The 19,262-nt window shown below is 40.3% G+C and overlaps 1 protein-coding gene across 37 annotated transcripts in view; it reads left to right on the forward strand.

The window, feature by feature from the left end:
- RIMS1 (regulating synaptic membrane exocytosis 1) overlaps positions 1–16,770 on the forward strand; it is a 467,002-nt gene extending 450,232 nt beyond the window's left edge. For all 37 annotated transcript variants that reach the window (XM_082404981.1, XM_082404982.1, XM_082404992.1 and 34 more), the window contains 5 exons: positions 5,724–5,862; positions 8,302–8,414; positions 12,301–12,402; positions 13,043–13,182; positions 14,437–16,770. In XM_082404981.1, the coding sequence (XP_082261107.1) occupies positions 5,724–5,862; positions 8,302–8,414; positions 12,301–12,402; positions 13,043–13,182; positions 14,437–14,655 (713 nt within the window). In that variant the 3' untranslated portion in view covers positions 14,656–16,770. The remainder of the gene's footprint in view (positions 1–5,723; positions 5,863–8,301; positions 8,415–12,300; positions 12,403–13,042; positions 13,183–14,436) is intronic.
- Positions 16,771–19,262: the final 2,492 nt, after the last annotated feature.

A 19,262-nucleotide genomic window follows, 5' to 3' on the forward strand; every position in this document is an offset into this window, starting at 1 on the left:
GTTAAACCCTGGCGTCGCAGGTGTTTATCCCACCTGCATGCCCATGCCCGTGCGTCCTGTCTGTCTGTCTGCTGCCTCCCCACCTCTCCAGCCTTGAGCTGACCCTCGTGCCCTGACTTGTACATCTTCTTCCTGCTTTGCTCTCCACGCCGCTCTCTCGGGGACCCCACGAACGTCCACCAGAGAACTCAGAATTTCGACCCCCTACAACGAGTTCCTCTCCCTTTCCAGTAAGTGGCACCGTCGTCCAGCTAGTTCTCCTAACCGAAAACCTAGACGCCCCTGATTGCTCCAGTTTTCCTGGACCAGAGCGCGCGCGGGCTGTCAGCTCCACCGCAGGACAAGCTCGAAGCCCCTCCTCGCGCATCTCTGCTGCCCCCCCAAGGCCGCAACCGCGACCCCCGTTTTCTCTCTCCTTAGGTAGGAGAGCTTCCCCGTCCCCTGCTTCTTCCACCCCTACTCCTGCAGTTCATTCCCACCCAGTAGCTCGAGGGGCCCTTGGAGAAGGGAGATCAGACCGTGACCCTCCCCTTGGTTTCCCATCACGGTCAGCGCGGAGTCCCCGCGGCCGCCCAGCGGGGCTGCTCCGCCAGCCTCCTCCCCGCCATCCTCTCCCCGCGCACGTCTCAGACCCGCCAGGGGAGGTCAGGCCCTCCTCAGGGTCTGCCTCTAGCTCCTCTGCCTGGAATATCCTTCCTTCAGACCCTTGCGCGGCGGCCTCCTTTTCTACAAGTGGCCTGCCCTGCCCAGCTGATCAAAAGGAATTCACTCGACTGAGACAGGTTCTTCTTTATTTTTTTATGATGATTACCAGTATCTAAAATTATCATTTTTTAAACGATAACTTATATTATCTTTATTATATGTTATATTAATTTATGCTATCTTTAATTTTTTTTAATGAATTATTTATTTTATTTATTTATTTATTTTTGACTGTGTTGGGTCTTCGTTTCTGTGCGAGGGCTCTCTCTAGTTGCAGCGAGCTGGGGACCCTCTTCATCGCGGTGCGCGGGCCTCTCACTATCGCGGCCTCTCTTGTTGCGGAGCACAGGCTCCAGACGCGCAGGCTCAGTAGTTGTGGCTCACGGGCCTAGTTGCTCCGCGGCATGTGGGATCTTCCCAGACCAGGGCTCGAACCCGTGTCCCCTGCATTGGCAGGCAGATTCTCAACCACAGCGCCACCAGGAAAGCCCTATCTTTATTTTTTAATTGAAGTATAGTTGATTTACAATATCATGTTAGTTTCAGGTGTACAGCAGAGTGATTCAGTTATACATCTATCTTTCTATCTATCTACCTATCTATTCTTTTTCAGATTCTTTTCCATTATAGGTTATTACAAGATACTGAGTAGAGTTCCCTGGGCTATACAATAGGTCCTTGGTGTTTATCTATTTTATATATAGTAGTGTGTATATGTTAATCCCAAACTCCTGATTTATCCCTCCCCCCTTCCCCCTTTGGCAACCCTAAGTTTGTTTTCTATGTCTGTGAGTCTGTTTTTGTTTTGTAGATGAGTTCATTTGTATCTTTTTTGTCAGAGTGCACATATAAGTGATATCATGTGGTATTTGTCAAAAATTATCATGTTACCCGACCTGTTTCAGCTATTTATGGTATGTGATATCCTGTCTTATTACTGGTGTAGCTCCAACACCTAGAACGATGCCTGTTAGATTATAGGCCCTTGGTGCTTAATGAGTATTTATAGAATGAATTAATAAGTCAATAAGTTGTTTCTAAACTTAGCATCTCTAAATATGAAAAGTGAGAGTTCGTATCTAAATAGGACACATTTTGGAACATTCTGTGAGAGAAAATCTGCTCTTCCAAAGCATGTGTAAAATACTTACCCCCAATAATTGGATTTTACTAATTTTTGTGTGTTTGTGAATGTACAAGTTTTCTAATCCTTTTGTTCTTTGTATAGTACTTAGGACAGAAGTTTCAGGTCAAAGGTTTCATGACATCATTTGATAGCAAACTTCATGTCTTTATCTGGTTAATGATTCTTCAGTGGATACAAGTAATTATTAAATACTGGTGGTATCTTTAACAGACAGAACAGTATTTTCTAATATTTAATGGTTTAGTATATTATATTGGTATTAAAAATGACATATGTAACATATTTATGCTATAATTATAGCCTAGAGAGATGAATACAAATAATTATATACACTTGTATAGAATATATGTGATTCTAACAATGTTTTCAAATGAACTTGTAAGCCCTTATGAAAATGTATACGTGAAAATATCTGTGTAGCTAAACGATTGTTCTGTTTGTAAAATTAATCAGATCAGACGCTGTGTTTTCCTAAACTGTGGTATAATGGAATGATCACAAGACTGTGGTTCAGGAAATCAGGTTTCTCATCCAGCTTCTGGGCTAACGAGGGCGATGGTGAACAAGCCTTTGTTCCCACTAGAATGTAAGCTCCATCAGGCAGAGGCTCGTGTCGGTTGTGCTCACTGCTGTATCACCAGCATCCAGAAAAGGCAAGGACCAGTGCAAGTGCTGGACAGATATTTGTTGCATGAATTATACTTCTCCAAATGTACAGTTTCCACATCTATAAAATAATGTTCCTTCCAACCCTTACATTCCGGATAATAAGAGAGCCCTTTGAATACAAATCAGACAGTTTCATGGCTGGAATTGTTTACCCAGCTGTTACCCGGGCCTTTATGCAATTGTCTAGTGCATCAAAACTCTTTGTGATGAATATTTATTAACATGAGTAAGACGAGAGATATGGGTCCATGATTGCCATCTTCAGAAGGACTAAAACAAAAACTTTAAAATTAAAAACTATTATTCAAATCCACCAAATTAAATAAGTATAAAAGAAAGTTCAATAACCAACCTCTTAAATGGTGATTTTGCAAAGTGTGTAGCACTTACATTTTGAAAGCTATGAAGGTTTAAAGCTGCTGTAAGGATTTGGGGACACCCTGTAGATACACCTTTCTTTGAGAAAACTTGATATCGCCATTAAAAATACAAATTGGTAAAGAACTCTTCACTTTTAAATTTTTTCTTTTCATTCATTGAACAAATATGTCATGACAACCACGTGTAACGGGTGTTAGGAAATGCGGGAGAAGCCAGGCTCTGACAGCGCCTCCCCATCATCTGGATGGCCAGGCACACAGAACCTCCTGGCCGGACTCAGGATCAGCACCGGAAACACTGCAGAGGAAACTGAGGACTGGGGGCTGCTGACCAGACAGCGGCCCCTCCTGACCGCCGTCACTCACAGCCTCCCCAGAACAGCCGCCAGGACCAAGCCAGCCATGGGGGCCACCGTCCAGTCCCTTCACGTCCTCCAGACCGATGCTTGATGAGACCCTGACCCCCTTTTTAATAAAACCATTGCTGCTCTGTCCCCGACACTCTCCATCCCCCTTCTCCTGCCTATTTTTATCTGTAGCACAGATTACCAGGCCTCTTATATATATTTGTTGATGTGATCATTGCCTTGCTTGTATACACACACGTATGTAAGCTCCATGACGGCAGAAAATTTGTTACTCATCAGTGTATACCCAGCACCTAGAACAGTGTGGGACACCTGGTTGGTGCTTAGTAAATATTTGTTGCATGGATGGGTAAATAAATGAACAACTGAATGAACAGATACTCTAACCTGAACCCCTTGCAGCTGGTTCTCTTAACTGTTTCTCTCCAGTTTTCAGTATTCCCCCACCATATAGATTTAAAATTTGCCCTCATTTTTCTAGCTATCAACCTCATTATTTTCAATAGAATTTGGTGTTCTACCCTCGTTTATTGCCTCAGGCTGCCTGGGGTTAACATTTTTCACGATTCTAGTTGGCTCACTTGGGTAATACGCCCTGGGAGCTTGCCCCTTCCCCTCAGGCGGGGTGCAGCCAATAGGCACGCAGGGATGAAACATTGCTCTACACGGTGACTTCATACAGGAACTACATCTAAGAAGGAGGCACAGGATACACATAAATAAACACCCAAACTAAGCTAAACAGCCCCCGGAGTGGCCAAAGGTGAAGTCCCTGCCTTGAGTAAGTGTACAAATTCTACAATGACAAGTCCAGTGGGCAACACAGAGACCAGAAAGAGGACAGGTGGAGAGTCCAGAGCCATAGGTGAGAAAATGGGTACATCCACGGGAAGGTTGGTAGGAGCACAAATTGCTACAAGGTTTCTAAACGGCAAGTTAGAGACAGTTAATAAGATCAAACAGATTCCTCCCCTTTCCCTAGCATTTCAACTTCTAAAAATTTAATCTATAAAAACTCCTGTAACAACTGGAAACATCCCAAATGCTCATCAGCAAAGAGATGGTTTAATTGTGATGCCACGTAACCATACAATGAAACAGTACAATCCTCAAAAAGAATATAGACCTGTTTGTATTGTATTGTAATTGTGTTAAGTGGGATGAGAAAATGCCCTTTCTTATGAGAGCTGTGATTCGCACCACTGTTCTAGATACTAAGGATAACGGTGAGGAATATTCCCCACGTCCCCCTCCTTGTAGAAATTAAATTCAAATTTGGTGAAACAACAACAAACAAACCAATGAAGCTTTCCATAGGATATAACCCATGACATCTTTTATTAGACAACTTACAAAAGCGTTGCATTGACCCAAAATGAGAGGAAAACGTTCAGTTTTCATACAGTTGATTTAGGAATGTTTTTAGGCATCTTCTTCACAGGGGTTTTATGAGGATTGAAAAGGTTATGTGTATACACATATGTATGTATTTTATGTATGTGGTTATGTACATAGGGCATTTTTCATATATTATTCATGGGTATTAAATGATACTATGTGAAAATAAAATGGAAAGAAAACGAGAAATGCGTATAGAATGTGTAGGTAGAAAAAGCATGGCAGGTTGTAAAAGTCTAACAGTTTGTCTAACCTTTCGATATTGCTCGAATCAAATAAATGTTTTAGAATTCCATATCCTTGCTATGAATCGTATACTGGCTAGTGCATTTCAAAGGGACTCAAGAAAGTTGCTCTGAACTTAGAGTTTATCAAGGAAATAATCAGCCGGTATGATTCACAGTGCAAAAAGAGACTCAGCCCAAAACTGCGGTCAGAAGGCTACAGCTGGGTCGAAAGGCCATGCATAGCTGGGAAGGCTGGAATTAAGATAGTACCTGTTCTGCCTACATAGGTAACCTCTGTGTCATGTCAGATGAGATCATCTATGTTACGGTGTTGCAAAAATCATTAAATAAAGTGCTACTTTTTTTTGTGTGTGAGGATTGCAGATACCTGGCAGTACCAACACAGCGGTATTTTTCACGCTGAGTTCCAAGTGCCTCTTCTCCTTTAAAGGACATGGTTCATCCATTTAGGTTTGTCCCTATGCAGTTGGAGCATCCCAGATTAGGAGAAACCTGTTAGGTTGCACAGAACAGTTCAGTGCGAAATCCAGTTTTTCACTGAAGTTGACAACTTCAGCAGCAGTAATAGAAGGAGTGCATTTTGGCTCATTGGGATACAGGCAGCTGGTCTACCTTCCGCTGCTTCCCCCTTGGCCAAAGCATCCTTTGGCAAAGAGATTTAATTAATCAGAGTATTCTCTTAGACACTACTTTTCTGCGTAGATTTTTAATTATATGCATAATTAACTATCGTACTTGCAGAATCAATCGATATTCAGGGGGAATCGTCTGAAACAAACTTAGAGTTTCTTTCACTCTCTCCTGTCAGAGTCAGGCCACAAGAAGTTAAAAAGCACCATCCAGAGAAGCACAGAGACGGGAATGGCAGCCGAGATGAGAAAGATGGTGAGGCAACCGAGCCGGGAGTCTACGGATGGCAGCATCAACAGTTACAGCTCCGAGGGAAAGTAAGTGGCCTCTGCACATCCGCGTGGCCCGGGGCCAAGGGTCCTGTAGTCACAGGGCAGATAACAAGGTCCCCAGGGTGATCCTGCAGCTTCTTTATACAGCCAGGAGGTCAACCATCCACTTGAAAACAGCCTGACCTCTCTGGATACACACACATGGACACACCTCTGCACCTGGTCACACAGACGTTTCAAAGGGATGAAGAAATTGACGGGTGAACGTGAATAAACTGACTTCTATCATCCAGAAAATCTCAGAATAGTCCATGACCAGATGCTTATTGTAGAAATGCCACATTTAATGGATTCTTTCTTATGGTAAATTCATTGTCTGGCCCAGTTACCAAAATCTGAATTAAAACTTAGAAGTGTGGAACTAAGTGCCCGTATTCCTACTTTTCTCCAAACTATTTTGGGCTCTAAGTTGTTGTAAGGCTAACGTTCTCATAATAACAACTTAAAATTTCTTGTTTTTAAAACATCACGAACTCATTTTTACCTTAGGAAAAAGAGCCCAGGAGCTATCTGCTTCATTGTTTTTCTGATTAAAGAATTTTAGTTAATCCTGAAATTAATTAATTTTGAAAAAATACAACCAGATTTTTGTTTTGGTTACTTGACATGATTTTTACCATTTCATATAGATCTTGCACAAAACCTGCATTTTCCTATGCTTGAGAATTTTTCTGGTAAAATTGAACTTTTACTAAGGTGATAGATAACAAGTAATTAGTATCCTACAGTGGGTTACTTGGGGATTGACCATGTACAAGTTTTCCGTAATTATTTATTACCATTCAAATATCTTTTACCAATCTAATATTAACAATTTATTTTATTTTCCTGGCATTTTTCTATTCTGTTCAGAAAATGAAGTAAATTCTGCCAAGTTAATGTTCATGATATGCTTTCCCATTCCTAAAACTAGTGAATCCCTTTATTTGCTCCAATGAGTGATATACATACTCCCAGCAAGATACAGCCAAGAACAAAAATCAGCAGGCATGATGTTATGTAGTTAAACTTGCTGACAAAATACCAATATTTGCTGAAGTATTATGAAGCAATCTGCAAATAGAAAACTAGAGACACTATTTTCGGATATAAAAATTAACAAATCTAGATTGGGATTGACATATACACACTACTGTATATGGAATAGATAACTAATAACGACCTACTGTATAGCACAGGGAACTCTACTCAATATTCTGTAATGGCCTATATGGGAAAAGAATCTTAAAAAGAGTGGATATATGTATATGTATAACTGATTCACTTTGCTGTACACCTGAAACTAACACAACATTGTAAATCACCTCTACTCCAATAAAAATTTTTAAAATAGTAAAAATTAACAAGCCTAATAATATTTACCTCCACCATGAATAAGCCACTTAACCTCTCATAGATTTATTTTATAGTCCCTGGATGGGATAATAATTAATACCCTATCTAATTCCTTTGATTCTGAAGAAATAATATGTGTGAAAGCACACTGGAAACAATCAATCCTTATAGAAACCTGTTTATTCCAAAAAATACTTACTGAAGTCCAACTGTGTAACAAGCCTGGTTCTTGTTACCCAGGAGATGTCAGTAAACAAGAGCACAGTCACTGCTCTGGGAGAGCCTGTAGCCCGGGGCTTCAGGCAGTCCTGGTGTGGTGAGAAATAGACGTACGTTAACCAATTCATTTCCATTTGAATTAAATAAAAATCTCAGGTAATATGAAATTTTAATTCTTTCAGAAATGAAGAAATTAAACATTTTGATTTGTAAATAAGAACTTGTACTATACTATAATATATATTCAAGAAATTATTAACCATTTCTTAACATTTAGCGTTAATGTTACTTAATACTGATGAACAATTATTTATGTATTAGTTCATGACATAAAATTTTGCACCTTGTATCTTACGTCAGTGATACATTTATGTAGGGATTTGTATTTGTAAAGTGTGCAGAAAACTTACTACATTGAAAACTATAACTGAGCCCTCCTGAATAGAACATCAGGTCTTTTTTTAAACTTTTTATTTTTTATTGGAGTATAGTTGATTAACAATGTTGTGTTAGTTTCAGGTGAACTTATGGTTACCAGGAGGGAAGAGGGGGAGGGATAACTGGGAGTTTGGGATTGACATGTACACATTGCTATATTTAAAATGGATAACCAACAAGGACCTACTGTGTAGCACAGGGAACTCTGCTCAATATTATGTAACAACATCAGGTCTTAAATTGATCGTTTAGACCTTTTCGCCATCAGTGCTGAGCTTCATGGGCTTGGTTCAGAGGAAATGCAAAGAATCAGTAAGTAAACCGATTGCCTAAGTACTGTTTGATTCATGATCAGAACTCGTCATCTAATGGAAACTAATGAAAAGAATTCTAGAAGATCTAATGTCTTGATTATTGTCCTTTTGCTAATAGCTTAATATTTCCTGGAGTGAGACTAGGAGCGGATAGTCAATTCAGTGATTTTCTCGACGGACTGGGACCAGCCCAGCTTGTTGGCCGCCAAACCCTCGCCACCCCTGCAATGGGTAAGAATAATTTTTTTCTGTAGGAAAACTGATGTTTCATGGTTGATAAGATCATTTAAAGTAGCATAATAAAAAAATAATAATAAAAAAATAAAGTAACATAATAGTAATACAAGCGAGACGCAAGATTTTAGCTCAGGTGTTGCTGGTTTCAAATGACTATTCTAATTTCTAATGCATTTTTCTAACTTGAGATATGCAAAATGACTAAAGTTAGTCATTAATCTCTGAATTAGCAAAATTCTGTTAAGATAGAGAGTCTACAGTAAATCCAAATGTAGGAGAAGGGTAGAATTTTATAGCACGGAAAAAACGATGGATTATTCAATAAAGGAGATTGGCGTAAGTGTCTAGCTATGCAAAAAAATATTAATGAAATTACCTCCCTACTTCAGAACTTAAAAAAATAATGTTTTGGGGGCTTCCCTGGTTGTGCAGTGGTTGAGAATCTGCCTGCCAGTGCAGGGGACACAGGTTCAAGCCCTGGTCTGAGAAGATTCCACATGTCACGGAGCAACTAAGCCCGTGCACCATAACTACTGAGCCTGTGCTCTAGAGGCAGCAAGCCACAACTACTGAAGCCCGCGCGCCTAGAGCCCGTGCTCTGCAACAAGAGAAGCCACAACAATGAGAAGCCAGCGCACCACAACAAGGAGTAGCCCCTGCTCGCCACAACTAGAGAAAGCCCGCGTGCAGCAATGAAGACCCAACGCAGCCGAAAACAAATTAATTAATTAATTAATTTTTAAAAAATTGGATTCAATTGTAAAGGAGAAACGGGGTGGAGAAAGACACTGGAAAATATTGAAAATCACTTAAGTTAATGTTTCTATACTCTTGGAGTGGGAAAGAACTTCCAGGCCAAAGCCAGATAAACTTCTACTAGCAAAATATGCCATATATAAAGTTTAAAAAGAGGATAAATGGAGAAAATTATATGCAACATGTGAAATAGATGTTTCCTGAAGGACATGAGATTCCAGCTTGAAAGAACCCATAGAGTAGTCAGCAAAATGCATGAGAAAATAGGTCAACACAAAGACATCATCGCGAGATTTTACAGCACCAGAGGTTGATAGAATACCCCACAAGTTTCCTAAGAGGAAAAATTATTTTATGCGGACTATCAAAAATCTGCTTCTCATTGGACCCTTCAATAATAATACTGGAATCCAGAAGATGAGCATTGCCTTCGAAATTCTGAGTAACAATTGATTTCCGGGCTTCCCTGGTGGCGCAGTGGTTGAGAATCTGCCTGCCAATGCAGGGGACACGGGTTCGAGCCCTGGTCTGGGAAGATCCCACATGCCGCGGAGCAACTGGGCCCGTGAGCCACAATTGCTGAGCCTGCGCGTCTGGAGCCTGTGCTCCGCAACAAGAGAGGCCGCGATAGTGAGAGGCCTGCGCACCGCGATGAAGAGTGGTCCCCACTTGCCACAACTGGAGAAAGCCCTCGCACAGAAACGAAGACCCAACACAGCCATAAATAAATAAAAAATAAAAAAAAAATAAAAAAAAAAAAACAATTGATTTCCAACGAAGACTAAAATAGCCAGTCAAATCATCAAGTAAGTATGAGGCTAGAATAAATACATATTCAGATGGGAATGGTCTCAAAACATTTTCCTTATACCCAACATTGCTTGGAAAGCTATTGGAGGATATACTTCAACAAAATGAACTAAGTGAATGAAAAAATTTTGAACTACAAAAGAGGAATATGACATCCAGTAAATAAATGCTTCCACACAAGAGAGAAATGGGTGGGATACCCAGGATGGTAGTGAAGGAAAATGTAATAAAACAGCTGCAACGGGCTTTATAAGCAACCTGTCCAAGCTGTATCAATAGCATGTCAGATTCGTAAGACAAAATCTATAGAATACCTAATGTGCTTGATTTTATGGAAGAGATAAACAACCAGGAGAGAGTAAGGGGTTGAATCAGTGATACATCCATAAAAATGTCAGCAAGGGCTTTTTAAAAGACACTTAGTGGGTGTAGGGAAAAAGAAGAGTGTCCAAGAAATGAGAAGTAATCGTGGTACTCCAGTTCACTCGGCTACAAATAATGTTGCCTAATCATAATATAAATATGAATATTGGGAGAAGAGGATGACAGAAAATGTCAAGTATATGGTGGGGGTAGGAAACAGTGAGAGAGAGCAAAATTGGGGGTCAATAATGATATCTAAAACTGAAGAAAAAAAGGAAAATATATGTATGGTATTTAGAGATAGGGATGCAAATGCCAAAAAGTAAAAAATAAATCAGTTAAAATACTGAGAATTTTGAAAACAGTGACCTTTGGAAGGCAAGAGGTTGAGAGAAAGGCCGGGAATATTTTATACTAATAACAAGTCTTAGAGAACAGTTTGACTCTTTAAACTATGTGTGTATGTGATTAAAACAAAAGCAAAAACCCAAGAGTCCAGGAGCTAAGGTCTGAAACAGAATTATTATAAACAATAAACGATAAACTAATAAACAATCCAGAACCACAACATTGATCAATGGACCAGGCAAGTAAAAGGAATTCACAACTGAGAAAGTAGAGATGATTCAACCAACTAAAAATAACTTAGAAATAATTATATTTAATATTTTCAGGGATAAAGTATCGTATCATTCAGAAAAAGTTGAGCATCTTATAAAAATAGGTAAAGGACATGAACAGGCAATACAAAAGAAGGAATAAAAACTGAAAATATTTAGAAATATGTTCAACCTCCCTAATAATCAAAGAAATGCTAATTATAACTTTTTGACTGTCAGATTGGCAAAAAGTAGGCATGTTGCTCATAACAGTATTAGTGGGCTGTGGGAAATGGGAAAGACAGATTCTTCTGGTCACAGTACAAACTGGCACAACCTTTCTGAAGGATGTTGGCAATACACATGGCATTTTTAAATGTCCATTCAATTAGACCTAACAATTGAAAATCTGGGAATTTATGCTCAAGAAATAATTGACCAAGGGTGCAAAAATTCCTTATAAAGCTGTTCATCCTAATGCTGTTTATGATGACAGCAATGTAGATAACCTATATTTCCATCCAGAGGGATCTGGTTAAATAGGTAATGACATGCCCAGTCAGTGGTTCATACAGTCAATAAATTGAGGATGTATGGTCATGATGGATAGATAGATAGATAGATACACATATAGTTAGATAGAGATGGATAGATTGATACATAGATATAAATAGTGATAGAGAGATAAGGAAAGAAGGAAAGGAGGGAGGGATGGAGGAAGGAAGGAAGGAAGGAAGGAAAGGAGGGAAGGAGGGAGGGAGGAAGGAAGGAAAGAAAGAAGGGAGGGAGGGAGGGAGGAAGGAAGGAAAGAAGGGAGGGAGGGAGGGAGGAAGGAAGGAAAGAAGGGAGGGAGGGAGGGAGGAAGGAAGGAAAGAAGGGAGGGAGGGAGGGAGGAAGGAAGGAAAGAAGGGAGGAAAGGAAGGGAAGAAGGAGAAGAGAATGAATGAACTTGTGAAATTGCTAGGATATTTACCAAAACATTAATGGAGGTTTTCTCTAGATAATGGAAACACAGATAATTGTACTTTTTATTAAGAAGTATTATATAATAGATGACATAAAGGATAAGAAATCTTATTAGAGTACAAGAATCACTTAAATACTTCAGTATTGTTGCAGTTAAGTAATTTATATACTAGTATGAGACTCTCATAAGTTAGATTAGCACCAGAAAAATGAAGAGAAACATTTCAAAACCTGATTTGGAGGTAGGGAAAGAAAATGGGGTAGGGGAGCTCAAAATGTTAGTTATTTATGAAGATCATGAAGATCATAATTTGGGGTCTCTTATGGACCTCTATTTTTTTAACTGCATATGACTGCAAAGAAGCTGAAACATTTTGCTTCCACAGGTGATATACAGATTGGAATGGAGGATAAAAAGGGCCAATTAGAAGTTGAAGTGATTAGAGCACGAAGCCTCACTCAAAAGCCTGGTTCCAAATCCACGCCTGGTAAGGAGCGGTGTTACTGTTTGGACAAGAGAGTCTTACATGGGCAAAAACTCAAAACATTTGCTGCATTTGAATTTCACGTGCTCTATTTTGCATTATCTGATTGATTAACAAGGCAGCTTTTCTAGTTCTTTGATTGTGGATCAAAGAAAAGCGGATCATAAAAGTGGATCTGGGTTTTCCGTGCACAATTATTCTGTCAGGAAGTATTAGGAAGACTTTTGTTGTATTAAGATAAAGTTTAGTTATGATGGCTTCTTAGCTGTGTCAGTTATTTATTTTTCTGCCCATTTATAAACGCGGGATAAAAATTCTGTTCTAATCACAAAAAGGATGCGCTTTTAGATATAAAATGTGCTTTAAGATATAAACCTGTTTTGTATTGCCAGCCATAAACCAAGTCAGTCAGAATCTTATGATAACTTTGCACGCATTTACTTCAAGAGAGGAAAATGGCGTTAGTGGTAACATATGGGTTTTAAGGGATAGAATTTATGGAGCACTGAAAATTTTAAATGGTTTAACTAATCAATGGGAAATGTTTAACAAGCATCTCTATTTGTCTAAGGAAGCATTCTCTAATAAAAACAATTTAACTTGAAGGATTAACTTCTTATCTGTTAATGTTACCTTTGTTCAGCTCCATATGTCAAAGTGTATCTTTTGGAGAACGGGGCCTGCATAGCCAAAAAGAAGACAAGAATTGCACGAAAGACCCTTGACCCCTTGTATCAACAGTCCCTGGTTTTTGACGAAAGTCCACAGGGTAAAGTCCTTCAGGTCAGTAATAGCTGGTTTGACTTTTTACACTGTAACAGGCCCGTTATCCATATCAACATTGAAGAGGTGGTCCAACAGGAAGAGAATAAAGTCCAAATTGTTCATTTACAATATACGTAATATATAGTATCAAAATATCTTTTGGTTCTAATGGAAAACAAGATTTTAATTTTCACTCTCATTTTCTTCCTTCTCTCCATCCTCTCCTTTTACTTCTGCTCTATTTCCCACCCATTTCCTCTCCTAGATAGATAGATAAATAGATGATAGATGGATAGATAATTGATAGATAGATAGATAATCAGGGCAACCAATGCTAATACTAGTTTATTGAGCCAGACATGGGATTCAAAGAGGAAGAAAGGAAAGGACCAGCAAACATTCAGGACGGGTTGAATGTCAGGTGCATTGTTAAGTGCTTCCTTTTCTAAATGTTTTGACCACGATTATTCCCATTTTAAAGATTATGTCTGAGGATCACAGGGATTAAATAATTTGGCAAGGTTACTCAGTAAACTGAAAAGGCAAGATTCACCATCCCTGCCTGTGTAAAGCAGTTGAGTGAATTCATTTGGGAACCTCCACTGGGGATTAAAGGGTTGGAAACAGAACCTGGTGCAAGTGTAATGGAAATCTTACCTGACACCAAAAGGAGACAGAAGGTGGTAATTGTCAGTGAGCTCACTGACTTATTAACGTTCTGATCAAGTCAAAATTGTCAGGCAAGTCCTCAAGGGCACCAGCTTACAATTATTGTTCAACTTGCCCCTTCACTAACAAGTCTATAATATAAAAGAAATTTAATGAATATTCTCATCCTTTGTACATACTGCACCATCCACGCACGCCATGGTACAGGGAGTTGGGTTGTTTCGTCCTCCTAGCTTGCACACATTTTCATTTGTATATCTCTGTGGCCCTGGACTTTGCTTACTAGATCATAGTTGCTAAAGACGGTTTTGAATTTATGTATACATAAACGTGTGTATTTATTTTTAACATGGTTTATGTAGACAATACCCTCATTGACTAGGGAAACGTGATTTGCGTTCCATCACATCTAAAAATCCTGGTGAAGTGTCTCTCGGAGTACCTGAAGGATAGTACCTTTTTATTATTATACCTCCTTGGTCTTAGTTATATTCATTTCCCCCGCTTCCCTCACTGGCTCACTTTTACAGAATAGTGTGCTTTCAACTGTTCACACATGAAGGAGAGGAGCTCAGGCTTTACTGCAGTTGTCTGTCTCTGCAGGTGATTGTCTGGGGAGACTACGGCAGGATGGACCACAAATGCTTTATGGGCGTGGCCCAGATCTTGTTGGAGGAACTGGATCTTTCCAGCATGGTCATCGGCTGGTACAAGCTGTTCCCCCCGTCATCACTGGTTGAACCCACGCTCACCCCCCTGACCCGCCGGGCTTCCCAGTCATCTCTGGAAAGTTCCACCGGGCCCCCCTGCATCCGGTCCTAATGAACTCACACCAGTAAGACTCTACCTTCAGGATAATAATCTGAACCAGATATTTCACGATCGAAAGAATGGTTGGAGACAGACAATCAACTTGTGTTTTGCCGGTAGTCGTGTTTCAATAATATGTCCCTATCGTTGTTTAAAACCTGGCTTCACATGACAGAACAAGGCAGTTGTCAAATACAGGAAGTTAATGTGCTAGTGAGAATCACTGATGCTTCTGACAAATGAGAGAGGGGAAACTACAAATTCACACACACACACACACACACACACACACATCCCAAATTGAACTGGAAACTCTCACTCTGTGAAAAGCTGTATTTTACCTGTTTTTTGCACAAACCGCAAGCAGTGTTATTTCCCTGGGGTTGACAAGTTTTGTTTCTTTGTGTGTTGTTGTTTGTTGATTTCGGTTTCTTGATTTGTTTTGTTTCGGTTTGGTTTTCACTGTATTTGTTATTTCCACTCGTTTTTGGCTGTGGCATGACAGACAGGCCTCGTGATATTTACAGAGACCCTTCCTTTCTTTTTCCAAAAGCACCAAAAAAAAAAGGGCTGAAGCAGTCTCTGTAGCATCTCCGCAGAGTGTGTACAACAAGACAAGATGAGGCCAATGCAGGGTTTCACTGGCTTTCGCTTTATAATCCTTCCACGTCTTATGTGTCTTATGATCTTACCCAGAAAACAAAAAGTTATCTTCCAAAAACAAATAACCACAGAATCACTTTTTTTGAGTGAAGCGCATATCTGTTTGCATTCTAAAACATAATTTATGTTTTCCACTGTTTTGCATGGAATACTTTTACAGAACCGAGTCTGCAGCTAGTGCTGGGAACTAAACTGACAGCATCATGGTACCTTGGAAACACTCCTGGTAATGCCTTTTCCTTCCTGACATCCAAAAAAAAAAAAAAAAGCAAAACAAGTATACGCTCATGTGTACAAACCATATGTTTGACTTCCCAAAATGGTGACTAGAAATGGATTTGAGCCTCAGACACTTTGAGCAATGTCCCGGTTCCTCAGCCATGTCTCCGTGTAGACACACCACCTGTTCTGGAAAGAGCAAGGTGTGGGCTGTTAATATTCCACTGGAAATTCCAGTCAAAATATTCTGCACTAAACTAATGTATTTTTATCCAATTTTAATTTACATTTCTTTGAGACTGATGCAAGCACAAAGCTTGATTTTTTTTAATGCAGAGTATCTTACTTCTGGGGGGCGGGAAATGAAACAAAGTCCAATTTCAATTTGCATTTTCTTCATCTGAGTTTTTCTCGGCCTTGAATTCCCTTGTGACCTTCTGTATATGTGCTACCAACTGCAGGCTCTGCAGGTGCATTGAGATCTTCTCCCTCCTTTTACGGGTCCCTCCACTTTTGTGATTTCACAGATAGAGCAGCATGACTTGGAACTGTTCAAAGCTGCATGCACGTTTTGTAAAAAAAAAGAAAAAAGAAAAAGAAAATAAAGAAAGAGAGCAAAGAAAAGAAACAAAAGGTTATTTAATAATGTATGTTAGTTCCACATAGGCCAGCTTGTATGTTGCATGTACTTGTACAGTTTGCTTGTTAATTACTCTACTGAAATAACCAAGAAATCTAAGCCATCCATTTTTGGTTATAGACATTTTGCAGGTTTCAGCCAGACTCAGTCTGTGAGTCGGGGGTGAAATGTCTATAGATGGACTTTATTTTTTACCCTCTGGAAAACGTGATGTAGTATGGACCAAATTCCTTCTAATAAATATTTTGGTGTAGATTCCTCCTGTGGGGCTGTAACACATGTAGACACTGTGTACACATAGATTTTAATCCATAGACATACTGCCTGCACCAAGTGAATTATTTATTATTTACACACGCCAGAACGACCTGCCCATCGTTCCCAGGGCACAGATTGACCACTGGTCACCATGCTGAGCAGGAAGGACTGAAGCATTGGTGTACTTCTACTAGATTCCGTTCTGTCTTAGTGGCCAACAATCAACTGATTCTAATTGGGTAGTATCTTTCTATTTTGACCACTTGTCTTAACACTCCCCTGTGCTTTTAAATGAACTTCCAACTCATGTATGTAAACATGTTTAATAAAATTTACTTTTCATGTCAGTTGACAGCCATCTGTGTTCTGTGTTTTGCCAGATATTCATTGTGGGTTCTGTGGGGCAAGATGGGAGCCAGATCACAGGAAGGGAGGTGGGGTTTGTCACCTGCTGGGGGCACTTGACTTGTCACCGCACCATTTGTGTCTTAATCTCCGGCCCAAAGGGTACTTTGCATCACGTACAAGTTTTCACTTTGTCAGCCTAAGTGAGCACATGACTATACTTCTGAAAAGTGGCATTATTAAAAACAATAAATCTCAGTAAGAATCAAATGGAAGGTTGTTTTCCTGCTGCTGTTTAAGTGTGCTGTTGTCCAATTGCCGAATCATTTCAAGTACGATGCAACATGTCAAAAATATTAATTCCTGCATCTCTCGTGGAAGTGTCTGGTTCCTCTTTCCGTCGGTTCCTTCTGGACCCCTGACCGATTTGTAGAACTTTGCCTTAGAGTTGGTCAACTTAACCAACCAAGCAATTCATTAAATCGTCTTCAACAGAATCTTAGGGAAAAAAATATATCTTCAAAGATAATAGATGAGTCTCCAAAAGTAGTATGTTAAAGAAAAATTATTGGCTTTCTTAATTTAATTTCATGATATTTTCTTTCCTTCCCCCAAAATGTGTTCATATATGATGCTAAACCTGGCCTCTGTATACCTACACCTAGTTAAATCTCAGAGACAGAATTCTGAGTGAAAGAGGAAAGAATAGCTTTATTGCTTTGCCAGGCAAAGGGGGCCACAGTGTGCTAATGCCCTCAGAACTGTGTGTCCTGCCCTGGAGTGGGTAGTGAGTGGTCAAGGAGCAGGGCGTGATCAGCTCATGAACATTCTTTTGATTGGTTGGTGGTGAGGTAATCGGGAGTCGGCATCATTAACCTTCTGGTTCCAACTGGTCTGGGGACTACGTGCTTATGGGCAGCATGCTGTTAACTTCTCCCATCTGTTGGGGGGTTTGGTATCTGCAAAACAGGCCAAAGACATTGTTATGTGTATCCCTTGAGGGGAACCAGGACCTGCCCCAAGGTTGCACTATTGTTTCCTGACTACTCCTCCCGTGTCTCTGCATCCCCTCTCTTCCCTGATTAGCAACGGTTTGAACCTGCCCGTTGGAACTCAGGGAAGGTTCTGGAGGCTGAATGAAGCCTATTTCCTGTAATCAAGAAATGGGGGACACAGGAAGCCTTGTGTGCCAGGAAAGGCTTTTGTGCCTAGGGTCCTGCGCGGTTTCATATATTTCATCACCATCATCCTCACAACACTTGGTGATCACTGATTTCATGTTGCATTGCTGTAAAATAACTGTTGTGATCTAGTCGCCACATTCTAGGAGACCTTAAATTTTTATAGACCACACGGGCTTTAGCTTTGTAAAGCAGAGTAAACACAACTAAATCGAAATCAAATTTGAGACAATCAGTTGTTTAAAGTTTTTTAAACAGTTGACTGAATTTTACCCTATCAAGTCAGCCATTTGTTTGGTCTAAAAGTCGTGGAATTATCTGTGAGGCTGGGTCAACAGGAGACAAAAACAGATTATCAGTCCATTGTACAACACACTATCAGAGCGGAGCTTTTAATGCACCGGCAGTCAGACGGCACAGGCTGGAGGCCGGCAGGGGCTGCCACCGAAAGAGAAGGTAGCTGAAGGCGGCTCAAGGATTCTTCTGTCTGGACAAGCACAGAAGCAGAAACTGCTCTGCACATCACACAGGTTTGTACGGCGTTATGATTTCAGGGCCTGCATGACGGAGAGGAAGTAACCGGAAGGACAGTCATTTTGCTAAATCCTCAGGGTTTCTTGCCGACTCTGACAACTTAATTTCTGGAAATCCCAGCCCGAGATATGTGATCTGATTTTACTTAACCAACAGTATTAAGGACTTCGTTGTGTACTAGACATTAAGTAAGTACTTGGGATATAAAAATAAAAACAAAAAACAAAATGGACCCTGTCTTAAAGGACCCCCCTGTCTACTAAGAGTGATCATTACCTAAAGAAATAATTACAATGACATATATTTGATTTGCATACAAAGGGCTACGGGATTCCAGTTAATTCTCACAATAGCCCTATGAGGTAAGTATTCTTATGACCCCTGTGTCACATAAAGGATCTGCAGCGTGGACCTGTAGCTAAGGTGCAGGTCAAAGTTTGCAGTGCGGGTCTAGTGATGGAGCCAGAATAGGCACCATGGTCTACTGTCTCAACACTCGGCATCCTGCCTACGTGCTCACAGCTGAGCTCGACCTTCAAGAGCAGAGAGTCCACTAGATGGGAAAGGACGGCAACCCAAACCATTCTCCCACCTCAAGGCGGGAGTGAAGGAATGAACAGAGGTGTGTTTGGCTGAGCCCCAAACTAATCCTTGGGTTCCAAGGCAACATTGTCTTGGGTACCCTCCCCAACTGTCCCCGGGCCCAATGCAGCGACTGTACCCCTCAGTTCTGCATCAGTCACAAAAATCTGCATCTTGGGGTTGAATTCCGGCCCATG

Source organism: Balaenoptera borealis, assembly GCF_965194805.1.
Source record: "Balaenoptera borealis genome assembly, chromosome: 9".
Lineage (NCBI taxonomy): Eukaryota > Metazoa > Chordata > Mammalia > Artiodactyla > Balaenopteridae > Balaenoptera > Balaenoptera borealis.